The sequence below is a fragment of the Mus caroli genome, chromosome 16, assembly GCF_900094665.2.
Source record: "Mus caroli chromosome 16, CAROLI_EIJ_v1.1, whole genome shotgun sequence".
NCBI lineage: Eukaryota > Metazoa > Chordata > Mammalia > Rodentia > Muridae > Mus > Mus caroli.
The window spans coordinates 12,248,840-12,266,286 of record NC_034585.1 but is presented as its reverse complement, the minus strand read 5'-3'; the positions used below and the strand labels follow the sequence as shown (position 1 = coordinate 12,266,286).

At 39.3% G+C, this 17,447-nt stretch overlaps 1 protein-coding gene across 1 annotated transcript in view; it reads right to left on the bottom strand.

Moving 5' to 3' along the window:
- Prkdc (protein kinase, DNA-activated, catalytic subunit) overlaps positions 1-17,447 on the bottom strand; it is a 198,462-nt gene that overhangs the window by 105,441 nt on the left and 75,574 nt on the right. The window contains exons 33-45 of the mRNA XM_029470470.1: positions 15,067-15,275; positions 14,561-14,693; positions 13,763-13,921; positions 12,775-12,975; positions 11,653-11,838; positions 10,993-11,097; positions 9,505-9,672; positions 6,743-6,870; positions 5,494-5,701; positions 4,447-4,625; positions 2,192-2,360; positions 1,687-1,752; positions 562-634 (exon numbers count right to left, since the gene is read on the bottom strand). Of these exons, the coding sequence (XP_029326330.1) occupies positions 562-634; positions 1,687-1,752; positions 2,192-2,360; positions 4,447-4,625; positions 5,494-5,701; positions 6,743-6,870; positions 9,505-9,672; positions 10,993-11,097; positions 11,653-11,838; positions 12,775-12,975; positions 13,763-13,921; positions 14,561-14,693; positions 15,067-15,275 (1,984 nt within the window). The remainder of the gene's footprint in view (positions 1-561; positions 635-1,686; positions 1,753-2,191; positions 2,361-4,446; positions 4,626-5,493; positions 5,702-6,742; positions 6,871-9,504; positions 9,673-10,992; positions 11,098-11,652; positions 11,839-12,774; positions 12,976-13,762; positions 13,922-14,560; positions 14,694-15,066; positions 15,276-17,447) is intronic.

Below are 17,447 nucleotides of genomic sequence, written 5' to 3'. Positions count from 1 at the left end.
GGGAGGGAGGGAGGGAGGGAAGAAGGCAGGAAGGAAGGAAGGAAGGAAGGAAGGAAGGAAGGAAGGAAGGAAGGAAGGAAGGAAGGAAGGGAGGAAGGGAGGAAGGGAGGAAGGGAAAATAAGGAAGGGAAAGGAAGGGAGGAAGGAAGGAAAAAAACCCTCTAAATCATAATTATTATGTGTTTTCATGAGGTGTTTATGTGGAGCATGTGTGTGCCATAGTGTGTGAGTGAGGTCAGAGATATCTTTTTGGAGGTTCTCGCCTTCCACCTTAGAGAGACAGGCCTCTTGTTTCTGCTGCTGCACTGCATACTGCATGCTAGCCTGCCTGTGAGCACCTGCCTGATTACCTCATCTTTCTGTATGAGTGCTGGGATTGCAGATGTGCACCAATGCATCCAGCTTTTTCACATAGGTTCCAGGGTCTAAACTCAAGTCATGAGGTTTATGAAGCTTGAACTATTTATCTACTGAGCCCATCTTGCTGGGTACTATTTTTTCATTTTCATAAACAAGTATCAACTACTGGAAGTACTCTAAATCAATCTGAAAGCGTCCTACCTGAAGCCCCATTTGCTGCATCCCTGGCCTCTTTCCTAATTTCAATGTACTTTTTTTTTCTTTCCATAGGAACCTATTAGAAAAAAAACAAAAAACAAAAAACAAAAAAACCATATCATTTACAATGTTTTAGAGTCACGGTCACATCTTTTTTGTTTTAGTAATAATCTAGATTCCCCTTGCCCCATTACAAACTAAAAAAGACATTTTTGTGAATTTAAAAGTATTCAAAGCCATACTTAAAAAGGAATGTGTATGTATTTGCAGGTACACCCTTTCCCAAAGACTTCCTGAACCTGACCAAAACCAAACATTTAGCTCGAGCATCATTTTCTGCTACTGGGTCTTCACTTGACCTTGGAGCCTGCTTGTCAACTATCCAGCTATGGACAGTTGTATGTATAGGCACAACTATACAGCTATGATGTACTATAGCACCTTACAGTGCTTCTCGAGGTAGCACAGCAAGAGTCCATGGGTAGATATGGACAGCTGTTGTTTTCATTTTCATTTTTCAACATATGTTTAGGAAAACACACTCCATTCTTATCCCCAAAGAACACAGTCAAGGGCATGGGTGAGACACCATCTCATGGTCATGTTGACAACTGTGTGGGGACTGGACAGCCATGGGATGCAGGTTTAGTGCTCGTCCACCTTCCCATTTCCAGGGGGATGGGAAGTGAAAGCAGCAGCTATTGTCTCGCCTATGGCTGAGGCTCCAAGCAGTCTGGATAAGAACAACTGTGTCCCACCTGCTGGAGCCAATCTTCCAGCTACTCCTGACTTCCCATTGTCCATATTACCTAACCATGGCCAGATTCGTCAGTATAAATCTAAATTTTTTGATTGGAGAAAGTCACTCAGAAATCAAGTTCCTTCAATTGTCACTGTCTTTCTTTCACAACCAAGAGAAGGACCGGCCAAATGCTGTTAAAGCGTATGAGGGCACATTTCAAACTTCCTCCTGCTATACTTTATAGCTGCAAGTTTTAACATAAAACTGTCTGTTTTTGGAGTTGAGAGCAAATTAATACTTAAACATGTTCAAAATAATACCTGCTTTTCTCTATCAACATTTGCTAATATTTTTAACTTAGAAACAATATTGAAATTTTTACTTACCTCAACTTCTATAGGAAATGTATAGCAACGTTTCAGGTCTATCAAATTTTCAAAAATAAACAAGTTCTATAAAAAGAAAAACCTATATGAAAATATCTGACTTCATAACTAATTACCCAAGAATAATTCTACTTGATAAGTCACAGAAGACTAGGGGTATGAGTCAATCGGTAGCATCTGCCTAGCATTTTCAAGACTCCAGACTCTATCCTCAGCATCACAAAAACAGGGCATAGTGACAGATACCCGTAATCTCATGGGAGGTACAGTCAGAAAGATCAGAAAGCTACACAGTGAATTTGAGGCAAGGCTGGGACACATGAGAATCTGCCTCAAAGATGCTCATTTCTACCCCCCAAATCACAAAGAAGCACTTTAGAGCCAATACCCCTATATTTACCATTATAGGAAGTGGAAAATATGGTATAAATGTAATTGGTAAGTTTTGAACTGTTGAAATCCTACAAGTCAGTCAGCCACAGGGAAAGTCCCTGGGAACACTCACCTTTTCTGGTTTTTCATTAAATAAAAAACCTTGGTAAAATTTCAACTCATTGAAGACACAGCTTATCAGAGAAATGGCACAGTTGTATGCAGCACAATGATAAAGTCTTCTCTTCTCCAGCAACTGGCTCTCCCCCACCATGTTCTCTGTAAATGCATCATGGCACAACCTGCAGGGGAGATTCAGGCTGTACTTCAACTTATTTAATGTGGACATTGAGGCTTGAATCAATAGTTGTCAGACAACTGGATCTAATTATTCAGTTCAGCGAATCTCAAGTGTCATGCTTCTACTAGTAGTAGGAACATATAAACAAGCACGTTAACACCTCCTAGCATATACCTGATACAGTGTTAAGTGCAACAACAAGCACACTCAAGATAGGGATAAACAGCCAGGATATGGACAAACAGCCCAATCTAAGGTGCTAACAAAAGATTTATGGGGGAAAAAAATCCTGAGCTAAAGTTTATTTGTTGTTGCTTTGTTTTGTTTGTTTGTTTGTGGAGAAGGTAAGGAGGTTTTGAACAGAAAGAGTCTCACAGTGTTGCTTGGGTCAGGGTGGCAGGAGGAATTGTTCATTTCTGTGATCAAGAGCTCCCTTATCTATGTAAGAGTCCCAAGAAAAACTGGGACCCCAGATGCATGCCCTGCAACTTAAGCTGAAGTTTGAAATGTCATGTTAGCTGCAGAAGACATGCAGACATTATGAGCAGAGACGGTGGCACTTAAAACACTGGGCATTGTATCAGGAGGGTATAAATGCAATAAACATCTATAAAGTGAAGGAAAGAAGGCGTTCTCAACAGAATTTGCCTAACATAGTAGGAGATACATATTTTGTCCTGCATGATAGGTTCAAAGGTTTTCTTGAAACAACCATGCACATGTATGTAGATATAATTTATGGCTTGTTCCCAGTATAGTATGAGACCTGCTACAGACTAATTGGCCCTCAGACTCAGCAACATTTATACTCTGAGCCAGCCCTGCCGGTGAAGACAACAGACTAGACTTGCATTCCAGTTGATTATGACTCTGTAGTGGTGGTGGGGAAAGCAAAGGAAGACAAGCCTAGTACAGAAGTAATTCAAAATGAGATCACTGCAATAGCTTTAAAAGCAGTTAGAACAAGGTCATACAAAAGGGGAAAAAGACTGTAAGGAAAACTAATAGGGTCAAACTGACTAGATTTGGTTACCAACTGGGTATTAATGGAGGTTAGGGACAGTCAAATGGAGAATGAATGCAACTCCTAGGTCTCATGGTAATACAAATAGAAAGATGGTCACATCGTCCTCTGAGAAGAAAAGGTATGGACTAGAGTAAGGAGGAAGAATGCAAGTCTGGAGATGAGAATGAAATGAGATAGTCGGTCCAGTCTGGGAAGATTTCAGTAGAACCTCCTTTTAGAGACAGTATATCTTATTAGTATATGCTTTATAGAAAGCTTTTCAATTTCAATTACAGATGATAAAAAATCATTTCTTACTGCAATTCATGCTATTAAAGTATATTAATATACTAATCCATTCAGAGTGTAAATGATAAGAAGACGAAAGACACTCAGGGGTCTACATTTGAGCCCTTGCACTTGTGAGGCCAGCACTATAACTGAACTCCAGCGGAGTTTTATTCTTTATGAAGCGTAAGGATGTAACTGAGGAAAGTATTTCTAGATTACCTACGCTCAGCTCCCAGGACAGGTCAGGATGCTCACTTCTAAGGAATCTAACACCTTCTGGCCTCTGAAGGTGCCCATACACACGTGGCAGATAGTCTCAGACATACACACACATTTAATAAAAGATAAGCACCTGTTTCCCAACAACACATAAAGGCCATATAAGTACTCTATATATAAAGGAATAAAAATACTTTACTTATCTAAGACAATTACTTTGCATGATATAGACACATTTAAAAATATGCGTATTCCCAAGGGATGGAGAGAAGCCTCAGCAGTTAACACTTTTTGCTATTGCAGAGGTTAGAAATTCAGTTTCCATCACCCACACGGTGGCAGCTCACAACCATTTATAACTACACTTATAGGGAATCTGATGCCTTCTCTTGACCTCCAGTTATCAGGCACACATGTGGAACACATGTCGTACATAGGCAAAACATTCATATATGTATGTATGAATGTATGTACGTATGTATCAACAAGAAAAAAATCTAAAAAACTAAAAACTGTTAATACTCCAAATATTAACAAATCAAACATAACCACAAATGAAGTAAGCTCTTACTTAAGAAGTGTCTTTGTAAGTTCATTTCCTTCTGCAACACAGGAGCCATGAAAAGCTTGATTAATTTTAGCTTCTTTAGAGTGAACATCATCTTTTAAAAGACGAGAATACATCACAGCTAGCATCTTGTAATAGCACATCTTCTTGGTGATTTGAGTGTCAAAAGTAAATTCATTTAGCTGAAAAGATATAGCATATGTGGTCTTATCAAACATAAAAAATCATCTTCTAAACATCAAATTTAATTCTTAGTGCTATTAAGATAATAATAACATTATTGAAAATAATGTTAACAAGGACACAAATCACTTCCTGTTTTTCCCAGGTTTTCCCATGTGGAAATAGCATTGATATGTCATACTGGGTAAAACGCAGAAGTAACACATAGTAAGCTCAGAATACATGGGTTTGTCAAGTCTTATTGAAGGCAGAGGTAAAAACACAGATGAAATCACAAAACATAAGCTACAATTTTCACCTATTTTGATGGTTTTAATTATAATGAACCATTTGCTTATTTGCATCTACCAACAGGATTTTCAGAAAGGCTGAATGGTACTCCACCATTACTGTATTAAAATTGTCCAGATGAGGCCCAATCCCTGGAACCTAACTTTTCATATAACCAAAGGGGGCTCCAGAGTAATTATTAAGTTGAATAAATTGAGAAGGGGTGGTTAGATTGGGTTTACTAGGTGAACCCTAAATCAAGTCATATGCGAGTGACAGTCAAGAGGAGGCAACATGACCAGGGAGGTGGAAATAGAAACAATATCAGCACAGACCCAGGGATGCCACAAACACAGGAGACATGAAAAGACAAGGAGAGCCTTTTCTATGAAAGCCACATGCAGAGTGTGGCTAGCAAACACAATTTAGGCCTGGTGTAACTGAACACAGCCTTTTGCATCCAGACAGTACACCTTGGTTATTCTAAGCCATTGTGTTGCCAGTCAGTTGCTTTAGGAAAGTAGTGTGGCTCCTGGTGGCCACTATCAGACTGAGCACACAGTGTCCCCAGTCTCTTTACTACTGTATATGACATACCTTTGTAAATCTGGACTTCAACACATCAATGGCATCCACCACAATTCTGCTAAAGAAGTCTTTCAGTGTGTCCAAGTCACAGTGCCACAACAAGGTGAGGAGAGAGCGATCTACAAATGCCTGGCGAGTGACATTTGAAGGGAGGTCAGGCTTCCGGAACATTGTGTACACACTTTCCAGAAGATTTAACTGTGTGACACGTGGACTCCTAAGAAAAGAGATAAAGTAACACGCTTTGAACACGTATTTTTAATGCTTCAGTGATTATTAATTACAAAGTAACAAAGAGCCCCCATAGTCCATGGGGGACGGAAGTTAACAGACTCAAAATATTGTCTCTTGACCTCCATACATGCACTGTGACACAAGTATATGATGCCCACACATAAACAACAATAATAAAATTAAATTGAAAAAAGAAAACTGGGTATAATTTTTTTTTTAAAATCAGATTCTAGTGTTTTAAAAGAAGCATACCTAATTGATATTAATTACCACACATATAAAAATAATTACTAAGTAATTGGGGAAACACAATTGGCTGTACCTTCTCAGAGGGTATACTCTAAGTCACTTATGACTAAAATCAAACTCTTAATTTCATCCAGATGTAATACTGGTGTCCTAGTTAGAATTGTCAACTCGCACAACCTGGAGTCAACTAAGAGGAAAGCCTGCATTGAGACACTGCCGTGATCAAACTGTGGGTATGGCTATGAGGATTTATCTTGATTGCTGGTTGATGTAGAAGGGCTCCATTTACACTCCATAATTTACACAGTGGATGACCCCATCCCCACAAATAAATAAGGCACAATAAATCTGAATAGATGGCTTAATAAAAAACCTGAGTTTGCCCCCCAGGGCCCAAGTGATGGAAGGGAAGGGTTGACTGAGTTGTTGTGTGAGCTCCGCAAGTACATGGGTAAAAGATACATGCTTTCAAACTACATATAACTTTTAAAAGTAACAGCAATGAGAAAGTAGACACTGTGGGGGAAGACAACTGAGAAAAGGACATTTCTTCTACCAGGAGCCTAATTCTCTCTTTATTATTCAATAGGTTTCAAATTTTCCCATAAGAAAAGTCTGTTATGGAGAAAGAATTTTAAAATGTAGCACTGAGCTGTAAGAACCACTATCCCTCCTCTATTTTTTGTTTGTTTGTTTGTTTTAAACAAAGAAGGTAACACGTCCACTCAAGAAACAGCATGCATATGACTCCGGGGAAGTCCAGATTATAACTTACTGCCTAGCAATCCTTTTGAAAGTGGCTTGAAACAATTCTTCCATAATATGTTGCTGTTCCCGACAAAGTATATCTGTCATCAACTGAAACAACATAGGACTCTGAGACAACTCCAGTGCATCTAGAAACTAAAAATAGAACAACAAAAGAAGTCCATATCAGCATCATGAAAACTTTTCTAGCTCTGACTTTAGAAAGTTGCACACCATGTATATGCCTGGTGCTCACTGTCAGAAGAGGGCGCTGGATCCCCTGGGACTGGAGAAATGGACAGCTGTGGGGGCTGGGAACTGAAACCAGACCTTCTCCAAGAGCAACAAAGGTTCTTATTTGCAAAACCATCTTCCTAGTCTTTTACTTTACTTTTTTGAAATTTTGAGACAAAGTCTAATGTAGCCGAGCTGGCCTCCACCTTAACTATGTAGCTGAGAACACTTGCTATTCATGCAGGCGCCTCTCAAGCTCTAAAATGGCAGGCATGCACCACATGTGCAGGCTAGTAACTTGATGGTTCAGCAGGTAAAACTGTCTCTCGAGGTATTCTTCGTTCAATCTCTAGGACTTCCATGCTGGAAAAGAGAGAACTAACTACCTCTGGAAAGTTGTCCTCTGAGTTTCCACGTTTGAAATGGCATGCACTTACACACACACATATGCACTTATAAACACACACTCACACACATACACACACACACGGAGACACATACCAATAAATATATGAAAAAAGTTTTAGTTGGAAAAATGCAATAATTTCACATAACCTTTCAAATATTACTATTTTCTTTTTACTCTCCCACACTCTATATTGCAAAGTCTGTATGTTCTGCCTTTAGATTCTATGAGCTATCTTTAATATTATCTTCAGAAACAAGTTATCATTTAAACTTTTTCTTTACATATATAATTTCCAACCTCCTACTAGTCCTATTTCATAGACAGAACATTTCTTTACCTCTAAACCTATTTTTGTAGTGTCTTTGTTACTAGTCATCCCTTTAGTGACTCTGTTCTCTTTAAGCTCCTTTTATTGTCTTTTTTCCTGTTGGTGGTCTGCATCTCTGAAGGAGGGAGAGTAGCCCTGGTTATGGTGCTCAGAGCTTTGCCGAGTTAGGCAAACATCCAGCCGCTGAGCTAACATATCCCTTGTAGCAGTGGGGATCATTTAAGGCGAATAATTTTCTGTTCTGCTGCCTGCCTTTAATTCCTAGGCCCTGAATTCAATGGAAAAATCTCCCTGCCTGTCCTGCCTTGGAGCTCTGTGATTTGGAAATGCCTACATCTATGACACAACACTAATGGCCAAACAATGTTTCAAAGTTGGCGGCCACGCAAAACTTATCGCCAAGCTGTGCTTTTCCACTAGCTCACTGAGCATGCTCCAAACCCCCAGGAAAGCCCTCCCCGCCACCCAGTACACTGGTACTGCCTCGGTTCCGGTCAGAGGCAGCCACCATTCTGTGTTTTGTTGCTGTGTTACTGCTCTGAAGAGAAAGGATTCCCCAACAGAAATGTTACAGCCCTACTCCGACTGGAAAGGCTTCCCAAATGCAAGTGTAATAGCTCTGTTTCAGTAAGCGAAAGCTTCCCCAAGGAAGTGATACAGCTTTGCTGGGAAAAGTATCCTAGCACCTGGACCAAAGGAGTATCAAAAACCACACCACTCGACAAACCTCACACAAGAGATTTACTGGGAAGGGAAAACCCGTGGCTGCCTCTGCTCAGATGAGAAATACGACGGAACTGAGCAGAAGCCAGGGTGTGTGTGTAGTGGGGCGCTGTTCAGACTCTGGGCAAGTTCAGGAACTGGTAGAATTCTGTGGCCTGAACTTGGAGTCAGGTAAGGGGCCAGGTTCTGGTCTTGGGGTCAAGTCAGGGGCAGAGTGGTCTTTTTTGGCCCTGCACCCTAAACTTGCACAGTGTGACTTTGTGATATTCCTGGGCTCCCAACTGCCAAGATGTCCTTATGCCAGAAAAAAACCCTTTCACTATGTAGCATACCTGGTTCATGGCAGCCAGCTCTTAACTTATACTTTTCTTGGGTTACAGTTTTTCTTGAAATGCTTTAGTATTTTATTTGCATTTATATTTAACTATTTAAATCAAAAGAAAGTACTAAAGATCTAATAGACATCATTGTAGATGCTTAAACCATTAGCACTCAATACCAGGGCTGATGATGTATAGGATGATGATGTACGTTTTAGTGGCCTAAGACGTTTGAGGTTCCAAGTTCAATTTTCAACAATACAAAACAAAGCAAAATAAAAACAAAGAAACAAAAAAAGATACCAAAAAAAAAAAATTGGACTGTTAGAAACAGCTAACAACATAATCAACTCTACATAACTACAACTCTAACATAGTCAGACTTGCAGTCATTATAATGAAATAACCAAAAAAGATCTCCTTCTTGCTGTATTTGTTGCCAAGGCTAACCTGGCTGCCCTCTGAAAGATTCAATAAGCAGCTGAAAGAGTCAGGTGCAGATATTTGCATTCAACCAATGGACAGAAGCAGCTGACCCCTGATGTTGAATTAGGGAAGGCTGAAAGAAGATGAGGAGAAGTAATATCCTATAGGAGGAGCAGCAGTCTCAATTAATATGGACCCCAGAGATCTCTAACACGGGAACTGCCAAACAGGCAGCATACACCACCTGATATGAGGTCCCCAACATATACAGTAGAGGACATACCCCCTCCAATATAACAGAAAGAAAAAAAAAAATCAACCAAAGTTTTACCAATGACACTAAAACTAACCTTTTTCATGCAGTCCACATAATTATTGTACTTTAGGGAATCAGGAGGAAATTCATCAGACTTCATGGGAAAATTGCAAACAATGAGTTTTTCCAGAATATGCTTTAGGTTTTCTAGACTGCCTTCTGTAAGACTGGTGAAGAATGGAAGAAGAATGATAGCTTGGCCCTGTGAAGCAATACAGAAAATGTAAATCACACTAATTGTGCCACATAGGTCCTGTAGGATAAATAAAATCACTACTTTCTAAAGCCTGTAATAATGAGCTGCAAAGACTCAAGAAATGACTTCTGGGTGACACCAAAGCCAACTTGAACGCAGCCATATATGTTAGCTTCAATTCGGAAGCCAGCAGGCTGTCATGGAGGACATGGAGCTGGGAGAGGAGAACCTGCACTAAGAGGAGTTGCCAGGAGGCAGTGAGGAGTGGATACCATCAAAATATACTGTATAAATGGGTGCCAGTTTTAAAGACTACGCTGTAAAAATAATTTTAAAAACACAGATTGTATTTAAATCTATATAGAAAGAATGGTTTCTACAGGACGGTTTATAAGTGTTTGTTTACAGAACCCCTCCATAGCCTCATATCGAGTGTAAGAGGAGCTGGGTATTAGTCCCTACCCCCTTTGAATAACAGGCAAAGTTCAAACACTTCACATTTGAAGGAGAAAAACTTCAGAAGTCATACAGAACACACCAAAGAATTTTCCAACTTAAAAAAAAAGCATTCTTTTATGAAGACCACATTACAGAACCTTAAAATTAGTAACAATAAAATTATTTTCTTGCCCCCCCATTACTAAAAGATTTTGATAGGAAAATAGTCTGAAGTAGTTTGAAATTACTACAGTACATGCACAATGCCAATTTAAATCTGATGTATATAAACACAAATGTGAAAGATCATATGGTTACACTTACAGAAATGTTTTCTGGGCTAGGGAAGTAGCTCACTGAATAAAGTGCTTATACAAATGTGTGAGAGCCTAAATTCTGATCCCCAAAACTTGGGCAATGCAGATATAGTAGTGCACGGCTGCAATCCCTACTCCTACAGTACTGAGATAGATGGTGGAAAATGGAAAAATCCCTGGAAACTCTTGGGCCTGCTGTTTGGCACATATAAGAGGTAAACAATAGACCTTGGTAGAATCTGAAGATGTACAACAGCACGTGCTATAGCTCACATATGCTCACCTGCCCTCACACACTGCATGCACATCTCTTGAGAAGACATACTGAAGCACAGGCAGGTCAGCTAGCCCAAGTCTCAGAAGGAAGAACCTTCCATGTTCAAACAGATCTGACCACAGTTAGATGATAGGTACATGGGGGGTTATTATGCTAATCTCTTTACTATTACAAGTTTCACGTTTTCCACACTCCTCCCTGCAAAAAGCCCAACATGACAAATGCACAAAAATGCAAAGATGTGAAAATAAAAAGAACATAATCTCAAAAGACCAATGTGTTAAATTCATCTACCTTTAAGTGTAGACCCAACTTTGTATCAGCAAGTAGACTAGCGTATGTTGTAAAGATTTCAGAAAATGAGCCGTGATTTGTATCAAAAGATATAGCTGAATCAATCTAAAGGGAAATAAAAAACATGATAAATTTCTGTATTATGCCTCAAAAATTTTCAAAATATTTTTAAATGTTTAAATTTCAGAACTCATATTATTTGTTCTTGAACCTCAAACAACATTTCAATAATGTTACTTTAAAATATTTTATTATTTTCTGCTAAGACAAAGCCTGAAAAGAAACGATAACAAGAAAAATTATAAAATGGTAAGCAAAATAAACAGAGGTATAAAGAAGAAAAAAAATTAAAGGTAATTGGCAGATATCTCACCAAAACATATTTACTTTATCAAAAAAAAAAAAAAAAAGAGTGTTGAATGAACTTTCACCATAGTGTTTAAACATAAGTGAAGACTTCACAATAATGAACATGGCATCCTTGGTGGTCACGATCAGTAATCTCAGTCCTCGGGAGGCAAAGGTAGAAAAATGGAAAGGCTCAAGGCAGGTTAGGGCTACACAGGTAAGACTGTGTTTCAAAAAGAACAACCAATCAACCAACCAACCAACCAAACCAAACAACTAAATAGGAATGTGCTTTAAATTAATTCAGAATACCTGCAACATTTTTGCCAGCAAAGACAGCACAGTTGTTTTGCTCTCTGGAGCAGAATCTGGGGCCCACCATGAATCACACTTCCTCCAGTTTTGCAGAATTGCAGTTGCAAGCTTTAGTCCTTGGTGTTTCTGAACAGCTCGATCCCTGAAGCTTGTGTCTAGCATACCATTTAAAACAGTGCTCACCTGAAAAGATTTCGTAGATTGAAGAAAAATTCGTAATATTGATAGGAATAAAGAAAAATACACTTTCAGCGGGGCGTGGTGGCATGTCTTTAATCCCAGCACTTGGGAGGCAGAGGCAGGCGGATTTCTCAGTTTCAAGACCAGCCTGATTTACAGAGTGAGTCCCAGGACAGCCAAGGCTACACAGAGAAACCCTGTCTTAAAAAAAACAAAACAAAAACAAACAAACAAACAAAAAATCCCATAAGATAGGCCAAGTTTGGTAACATATTTCCAGCACTTAGGAGGCAAAGGCAAAGAAAGAGGCAGGACAACCTCTGTTAAGTTTGAAGCCAATTTGGTCTACAATCTGAGCTCTATGGCAGTTAGGACTACATAGTAATATGTAAAATTAAAATAAAATAAAAATGAAAAATCATGTAAACAAAGCCAGAACAACCCACAAAATCCCCTAAGTTAAGTAAACAAAAAACAAACGTATTAAATACCAAGATCTAAAGAGTTACCATGATGAGGCACAGAAGGCTGTGGCAAGAACATGCAGGAAAACAAAGCAGGACACTAAAGCTGTGAGTGCTGGGAAGAGAGGCAGGCTGGCAGTGTGGGGACCAGCCTAAACATAATGTTGGAATAAACACTGCTGAGCACAGGACAGGCGTGGATGCTCCAGTATGACATTCTGGTGAAAATATGTATCTTATAGTGTTAAGCTGAGAGATTTAAGGGGCACAAAGGAAAGTGAAAAATAACCAGTCTTATTGACTATTAATTAACTAGTTTTATAAAAACTGTTTTGTTTCTATGGATTTTATTTTCATACACTAGCAAGATCTTCCAACCTTCCAGAAAAAACTTGGCTTTAAGAAAAAACAACAGAAACACAAAAACCCGTTGTGAGCATTAGACAAGGAAATACGTAAAGGGAATGTGCCTTACCATTTTGGGATTATCTGAAGATGACTCCATGAGCCTTGATACAGCAATATCAAGATTTTTCAACAGCTCACTGTTGATCACTTCTGAGAACAAACTGTAGAAATATTCCCCATGGGAGAAGCTAATATTTCTCTGTGAACTGCCCAGATATTGTGTAGACAGCATTGCCGAATTCAGGAGCAAACTCACAAGATGGTCACACTAAGGAAGAGAGAAAACTTTAGTAGAGAACGTATCCCCAAAAAGACCCTGAGGTCATAGGTCCACAAGGAACCATCTAAAGGGAATCTGATATGTTAAGTCAGGACTTAAGTTTAAATTATATATATTTACTTTAACTTCTATTTTCTAGGTTTCACTTCATAAGATAAGCCTCCTAAATTGATATTGTTTCCAATTGTCCAGAATAACATTGCTGTATTCAGAGAATAGTCTAGTCTGAACAAGTTGTTTGGGACAACTGAACCATATGGAGAACATTAATGAGACAGACAAAGAAGAGGTCCTGCAATGGAAGCACTACAACAGGAGGATGGGATGGAACAAACCCACAGGAATGGCTGCAGTTCTCTGCTACAACTGTCTGAGGCCAGCTCTGCTCAATTCAATTCAATTCTGCTATGGAGACGTTGGTTGCTGTGGTGCTTTGGGAGTTCCCTGATTACCATTCAGGGCTCCTTTAACTCCATTCCAAGGACCAGCAAGGACAGGGAAGAAGCATGGCAGCACAGCTTACCTTAGGGACAAATGTTCTTGCCTAAAGGCCTTTGGGAAACAAAGCTGGACAGAAGTTTCAATTTTAGAATTTTATGCTTTTTACTTTTAAAAAAGTACTAAAGAAGATGGCCTTAGAGAAAAAGTCATCAAGTCAATTACAACCAATGTCCAAAGACCTTACTAACTAAATTCAGAGTTTTTAGAGATGCACAAGTAAGTTGTATATATCACTCAATAAATAGGAAGTGTGGGACGCAGCTGTTTTCCCTACCAGTCCTCCAAAACCAAAGGCTAATTCCAGGAGTCCATTGGCCAGGCTCTTACAGCTGGGGTCCAAAGACTGCAGGCACTGCCTTTCCTCTGCAGGCACAATGCCTTTATAAACCAAGGACAGCAGTCTCATGCCAATGGAATGGTTCAATGCTGTAGACTAAAGGAAAAATTGAATGAAGTGCCTGGTGAGAGAGGTGTTTAACACAAACCACAACATTTCATCTTTAGTTAGAAGGTCGGTATTAGCTAACACTGATGAGTATTTTCCGATGCTTAAGACACTCTAACTCAGCTTTCTTTTCTCAAGCTACAGATTCCATGTTCCTCTTTCTGAGATACAGGCACTACAGCTACTGGTGCGCATAGGTTATTAACATATCTACCATCCTTTACTTCTCTCTCACTCTGCCTTTACTTTGGTTGTCACATTCGAGATGACTCCTACATGTTAATGTTCCGTAATTTCTACTTCAGTACATTCTGTACTTCTGTATATAAAGTACTTTAAACAAATAATATAAATACAATTGTGTACTCCCATAATAACATTACCACAAAAAAGCTAAAAGATGGGCTAGAGAGATGGCTCAGTTGCTAAGAGCACTGACTGCTCTTCAAAAGAACCTGAGTTCAAATCCCAGCAACCACATGGTGGCTCACAACCATCTGTAATGGGATCCGATGCCCTCTTCTGGTGTGTCTGAAGACAGCTACAGTGTACTGACATATAATAATAGATAAATCTTTTTTTTTAAAAAAGCTAAGAGATATGTTAAAACAAACTGATCATGGTTACCTGAGATGATGATATAACATGAGAGAAACCAGCTTTGTGAAGCTGTTTACAGGCTGATAAGATAGAAAATAGCTTGGACTTTTCTTGGCGAGCCTCAGAGCTACACAAGTTAATGGAACAGAGCTCTTCAACACTGGCCATGGAAAAAAAAAAAAAAAAAAAAAAACGAAAGCAGTTAAGAATACCCTAAATAATTGTTTGCACTGTTATAAATTCAATAATCACCTATCACACAAACTCACATTACAGTCATGAAAAACACAAAGGTAACAGCAAGCAAATGTTCCAGGACAAATCAGCCATGGAAACCAAGTGCAGCGCTAAGCACATCTATTCTTCTTTCCTTCCTTACATACAGGGACGGAATCAGTAAAGACCATGCTTCCGATCTTTACATTTGAGAGCATTTGTGTGCACAAGTGGGTACAGGCACACATTCTTGAGAACATGCTGGAAACACTGTATGTGTAAGAACCTTAAATCAGGAGTATAACTCGAGTGCCCACCTCTGTACTGTCACTTTCTCCTTCAGGTGAGTCTCCAGCATGTCTCTGTACGGGGACTTCTTAAGTGCTTTCAGCAGGTTCACACAAATGCTGGGAAGATGGTTTATAACCTGGACGTCGCCAATATTGAAACCTAAGCTCATGGGCTCACAGATCATTTTCACTAAGGCCTGCATAAGATTTGTATTACACAAGTCCTTCTCCAGGAGCTGTAAAAATAGAAAAGATACACTGAATGAAAGTATTTTGTTAACAGTAGCTATCTGTCCAGTTTCCTTCTGTGCCCCAGAGCTGAACCTGTGCCATAGCTCCCCATACCCAAATCCTGCCTGGAGAGACCTGGTCTCCAAAAAGTGCTGACACAACTGAGAGTAGAGGTAAGAAAACTACTTCTGCTCAAATTCTAGACACAAGAGGGAGCTGCCCAGAGTAATCAGGACACAGTAACCAAGGAACATCAGGGAACAGGATCCTTCAGGTTTCCATCTGCAACCAAGAGCTGACCCTGTGCCACAGCTCTCCATACCCAAATTCTGACCTGAGAGATCTGGTATCCCAGGAGTCCTGACACACAGGCTTACAGGAGGGATAAGACACAGTCAGAGACAGCAAGACCAGCTAACACCATAGATAATCAGATGGTAAGAGGCAAGCGTAAGAACATAAGCAACAGAAACAAAGGTAACTTGGCATTATCAGAAGCCAGTTCTCCAACCACAGCAAGTCATGAATACACCATCACACTGGAAAAGCAAGATTCAGATCTAAAATAACTTCTCATGAAGGTGACAGAGGACTTTAATAAGGACATAAATAACTCCGTTAAAGAAATACAGAAGAACACACATAAATAGCTAGAAGCACTTAAAGAGGAAACACAAAAATCCCTTAAAGAATTAAAGGAAAACACAATCAAACAGGTGAAGGAAATGAACAAACCCATCCAAGATCTAAAAATAGAAATAAAAACAATAAAGAAATCACAAATGGAGACAACCCCGGAGTTAGAAAACCTAGGAAAGAGATCAGGAGACATAGATGCAAGCATCACCAAGAGAATACAAGAGATAGAAGAGAGAATCTTGGGTGAAGAAGATAACATAGAAAACATTGACACAACAGTCAAAGAAATTGCAAAAAGCAAAAAACTCTTAACCCAAAACACCCAGGAAATCCAGGACACAATGACAAGACAAAAACTAAGGATAATAGGTATAGAAGAAAGCAAAGGTTACCACCTCAAAGGGCCAATAAATATCTTTAACAAAATTATAGAAGAAAACTTCCCTATCCTAAAGAAAGAGATGCCCATGAACATACAAGAAACCTACAGAACTCCAAATACACTGGACCAGAAAAGAAATTTTTCCTGTCACATAATAATCAAAACACTAAATGCACAAAACAAAGAAAGAATATTAAAAGCAGTAAGGGAAAAAGGTCAAGTAACATATAAAGGCAGACCTATCAGAATTACACCAGACTTCTTACCAGAGACTATGAAAGCTAGAAGTTCTTGGGCAGATGTCATACAGACCCTAAGAGAACACAAACGCCAGCCCAGGCTACTCTACCCAGCAAAACTCACAATTACCATAGATGGAGAAACCATGATATATCATGATAAAACCAAATTTACACAATATTTTTCCATAAATCTAGCCCTACAAAGGATAATAGACGGAAAATACCAACAGAAGGAGGTAAACTACACCCTAGAAAAAGCAAGAAAGTAATCTTTCAACAAAAACAAAAGAAGATAGCCACACAAACATAATTTTACCTCTAAAATAAAATAACAGGAAGTAACAATCACTTGTCCTTAATAGCTCTTGACACGAATGGACTCAACTCCCCCAAAAAGACATAGACTAACAGAATGGATACATAAACAGGACACAGCATCTTGCTGCATACAGGAAACACAGCTCAGTTTTGTTTTGGTTTCATTTAGTTTGGTTTCTTCGAGATAGGGTTTCTCTGTGTAGCCCTGGCTAACCAGGAACTTACTCTGTAGACCAGGCTGCCATTGAACTCAGAAATCCACCTGCCTCTGCTCCCCAAGTGCTGGGATTATAGGTGTGTACCAACACTGGCCCGCTTGAAACGTACCTCAGTGACAAAGGCCAACACTACCTCAAAGTAAAAGGTTATAAAACTTAGACAAATGGATGGATCTGGAGGATATCATCCTAAGTGAGGTAACGCAATCACAAAAGAACACACATGATATGCTCTCACTGATAAGTGGATATTAGCCCAGAAGCTCAGAATACCCAAGATATAATTTGCAAAACACATGAAACTCAAGAAGAAGGAAGACCAAAGTGTGTATACTTCTACCCTTCTTAGAAGGGGGAACAAAATACCTATGGAAGGAG